Source organism: Athene cunicularia (genome assembly GCF_003259725.1).
Source record: "Athene cunicularia isolate RWA chromosome 27 unlocalized genomic scaffold, athCun1 chr27_part1, whole genome shotgun sequence".
NCBI classification, from domain to species: Eukaryota; Metazoa; Chordata; class Aves; order Strigiformes; family Strigidae; genus Athene; species Athene cunicularia.
Genome location: NW_020799138.1, coordinates 4,278,089 through 4,281,899, shown reverse-complemented (window position 1 = coordinate 4,281,899; position 3,811 = coordinate 4,278,089). Strand labels below are relative to the sequence as shown.

The 3,811-nt window shown below is 60.4% G+C and overlaps 1 protein-coding gene across 1 annotated transcript; it reads left to right on the top strand.

Moving 5' to 3' along the window:
- The first annotated feature begins 383 nt into the window (after nt 1–383).
- On the top strand, nt 384–3,663 carry PSMC5 (proteasome 26S subunit, ATPase 5). Its single transcript, XM_026864580.1, has 11 exons — nt 384–517; nt 937–1,006; nt 1,176–1,273; nt 1,640–1,696; nt 1,810–2,040; nt 2,199–2,325; nt 2,497–2,687; nt 2,779–2,877; nt 2,986–3,096; nt 3,172–3,258; nt 3,550–3,663. Exons 1-11 carry the CDS (start codon nt 392–394, stop codon nt 3,601–3,603), a joined length of 1,251 nt encoding a protein of 416 aa, XP_026720381.1. The 5' UTR covers nt 384–391; the 3' UTR covers nt 3,604–3,663.
- Nucleotides 3,664–3,811: the final 148 nt, after the last annotated feature.

Genomic DNA, 3,811 nt, shown 5'->3' with positions numbered 1-3,811 from the left:
GGGGTGCTCGGGTCGTGCCGTGCTGCTGCGGGGCTCTGCTGGGAGCGGATCTGGTCGGGGCCTGGCGAGCGCCGTGACTCGGCGGGTCTTGCCTCAGCCTCCCTAAGGTGGCGGAAGCCGACCGGGGCCTGGGTCAGGTCTTGGGTGATGCGGGACGAAGCTCTAGGAGGGGTAATGGGAAGCGGTATGTGTGTGGGGATGGCGAGACTCGCAGGGGAACGGGAGCTTGGAGGGTGATGTTAGGCACCGGCCCGGGGAAGCAGAAGATGGGTCGGAGGGACAGCGTGGACCCAGGACGTGACCCAGGGAGGCTGGAGGGGGCAGTTGGGACTGGAGGGGCAGCACGAAGATTGACTGGGGGGTAGAGGTGGACTTCGAGACTCGAGGTGGAATGGGGGGTCCCTCGGGGCTAAGGCCAGTGCTGCTGAGCTCTGCTCTCTCACAGATGGAGATGGATGATGGGAAAGGCGGTACAGGGCTCCGGCAGTACTATCTGTCCAAGATCGAGGAGCTGCAGGTGAGCCAGTCCCAGCTGCACAGGAGATGCCCAGCTGTCTTGCCCCCTGTGGTTCTACTTGAGACTATGTGGCTGTTTTCTTGTGCCTGCGCTTGCCTGAAGAGCACCTACAGTTTTTCCTATGTTGTAGGTGCCCTGTTTGGGAGGAAGCACTGCCCCAGGGTGGTTTCTGCAAGCAGGACCCAGCCTTTGGGTGGTGGGGGTGTATGAGATGAGTTTCAGTCCTGTGAGCTGTCAGTGCTGCTGCATGTGTGTTGCCCAGCCCTTGGCTGTGGTGTTTGGCTGGCCATGTCCTGCTGGGAGGGGCTGTCCCCTTCCAGGTCCCTGTCCCACAAAGGCTGTTGTGCTGGTGCCTACACTGCGTCCATGTAAGTGCTGCACGGGACACTGAGGCCTCAGCAGAGTTTTTTTCTCAACAGCTCATCGTGAATGAGAAGAGCCAGAACCTGCGGCGCCTGCAAGCGCAGAGAAATGAGTTGAACGCTAAAGGTACAGCTCAGCTCCTCTCATCTTCCTCTCTCTAGGGCTGGTCCCGCTTGCTGGGCTGGTGGCTCCTGGCCCAGTTGCCAGCCGCTGTGGCAAGTGCTGCCAATCCGTTGTGGGCAGAGTGTCAGGGCACAGGTGCCTGCTTCCGGCACTGATGTCTCCCTCTCCGCAGTGCGCCTGCTGCGGGAGGAGCTGCAGCTTCTGCAGGAACAGGGCTCCTACGTGGGAGAAGTGGTGAGAGCCATGGACAAGAAGAAAGTGCTCGTCAAGGTACGAGGCTGAGCTGTCCTGAGGCTGACTGCGCTGGGGCAGGGGTGAGCAGGGTGGGGTCTGGCAGATCCTCCCTTTGGCCCATGGGGTTTGGAGCAAGTGTGAGCATGAGCTCTAGGCAGGTGTAACAACCAAAACACACAAAGTGAGAGTTCTTTCTGCGGAGGAACACATTGCAGCAGCTCTCCTGGGCCCAAACCTTCCCCAGGAGGGTGGGAGGCGCCTGGCTTAGGGCTTCCTGGGGGCCACAGGGTGTCTGGTGGTGACACAGTTCTCTGGCTCCTTCCTCCAGCTGGTGTGGGTATTGGGCACACGATGGGACTTCTCAGGGAAATAATTCTCATGGTGGCAACTGCTGCTTTCCAGGTACATCCAGAGGGGAAATTTGTGGTGGACGTGGACAAGAACATCGACATTAATGACGTGAGTCTGCTGGAGCTGTGGGAGGGGATGTGACCGCTCCCTCGGGGCAGCCTGGCACTGCCTGCCCCGTCCCTGCAGCGGGGGTGCTGAGCTCCCTTCTGCTCTTGCTGCAGGTGACCCCGAACTGCCGCGTGGCCCTGCGCAATGACAGCTACACGCTGCACAAGATCCTGCCTAACAAAGTGGACCCTCTCGTGTCCCTGATGATGGTGGAGAAGGTTCCAGATTCCACTTACGAGATGATTGGGGGCTTGGACAAGCAGATAAAGGAAATCAAGGAAGTAATTGAGCTGCCGGTCAAGCACCCAGAGCTTTTTGAGGCGCTGGGGATCGCCCAGCCCAAGGCAAGTGCTGCTGCTGTAGGTCTGTGGTTGGAGTCAGTATCTGGGGGTTCTGTGCCGCCACTGTGATGCTGCCTGTGTCACCACTGGGTGCTCCCCATGTCTCCTGTCGGGGTGCAGCTACAGACAGGGGTGCTGAGGCATCCATGTGGCTGTTGCAGGGCGTGTTGCTCTACGGACCCCCTGGCACAGGCAAGACCTTGCTGGCCAGGGCTGTGGCCCACCACACCGACTGCACCTTCATCCGCGTCTCGGGCTCTGAGCTGGTGCAGAAGTTCATTGGCGAAGGTAGAAGGGTGTGGAGGGAGGCAGCTGCTTGTGTCAGAGCCCCAGTGAGGGCTGTGGTGGTGCTGGGTGGCCTCAGGACTGGCCTCTCATGTGGTGTCCGGGGCAGATGGAAGCACTGCGGCTGTGCTGAGCTGTGCATGGTGCCAGGCCTCAGCCCTCTGCTCCCTGCAGGTGCCCGTATGGTGCGGGAGCTGTTCGTGATGGCCCGGGAACATGCTCCCTCCATCATCTTCATGGATGAGATCGACTCCATCGGCTCCTCCCGCCTGGAGGGCGGCTCTGGTGGGGACAGCGAGGTGCAGCGCACGATGCTGGAGCTCCTCAACCAGCTTGATGGCTTTGAGGCCACCAAGAACATCAAGGTAGGAGGGTGCTGGGGCTGGGGCAGGATCCCACCACCCCTGTGGTGGCAGCAGAGTGCCCGGAGTGAAGACAGTTGCTCTTCGCGTGCAGGTGATCATGGCCACGAACCGGATTGACATCCTGGACTCGGCTCTGCTGCGCCCCGGCCGCATCGACAGGAAGATCGAGTTTCCCCCTCCCAACGAGGAGGTAAGTGGGGTGCCCTGTGCTGGGCCCCGGCTCTCCCTTGGTCCCCTGCTGTCCCCAGCCCTGGCTGGCAGCAATTCCAATGCCCACTTTGCTGCCACTCTCCTCCAGGCCCGTCTGGACATCCTCAAGATCCACTCCCGGAAAATGAACCTGACGCGAGGCATCAACCTGCGGAAGATCGCGGAGCTGATGCCGGGGGCGTCGGGCGCTGAAGTCAAGGTGAGCCGTGGGCCCTGCGGCAGCACTTGGGCTGGCAGAGGGGCCAGCGGTGGGTGACCTCCCTGTCCGTCGCAGGGGGTGTGTACAGAAGCTGGCATGTATGCGCTGAGGGAGAGGAGGGTGCATGTCACGCAGGAAGACTTTGAAATGGCTGTTGCCAAGGTAAGTGCTGTGGGGGGGGGTTGCTGGTGGATTCCTCTGTGGCCAGCTCCTTGGTGTGGGGGCACAAACTGTGCTGGGAGCTGCCACACTTGAAGGGGAGGGGGGCAGCTCTGGGGACAAACAATGGTGTTAAGGGTGTTGTCACCACGTGAGTGATGTGGAAGAGGCTGGGGAGGTGATGGAGGCTGCAGTGCCTTCCCTGGGCAGGGCTGAAGCTTGGTCCTGGTGGGGGGTGTTTGGGGGGTTGTTAGCACCCAAATAGGAACCAAGGGTCTGCTCCTCCCTGCTCAGGTGATGCAGAAGGACAGTGAGAAGAACATGTCCATCAAGAAGCTGTGGAAGTAACAGTGAGGCTGGGGCTGCTCCTTGGGCTGCGTTGTCTCTAATAAAGTGCTGCTATGGCCATGCCTGGGCACTGATTTGGGGAGAGGGGCTGCAGGACTCCAGCGCACACACACACACATACAGAGCTGCTGCTAACTGGTTTTATTAGAAAATATCCAAAATAGACAAAAAATGGTTACACAAGAGGCAGAGCAGGCACCCCTGAGCC

Excerpts from the sequence above, each read along its gene's own strand:
- PSMC5 (XM_026864580.1), top strand. The coding sequence starts at position 392 with ATGGGGGGTCCCTCGGGGCTAAGGCCAGTGCTGCTGAGCTCTGCTCTC. Across the intron at positions 518-936 it reads CCAAGATCGAGGAGCTGCAG|CTCATCGTGAATGAGAAGAG; the intron begins GTGAGCCAGTCC and ends TTTTCTCAACAG. Across the intron at positions 1,007-1,175 it reads AAATGAGTTGAACGCTAAAG|TGCGCCTGCTGCGGGAGGAG; the intron begins GTACAGCTCAGC and ends CCCTCTCCGCAG.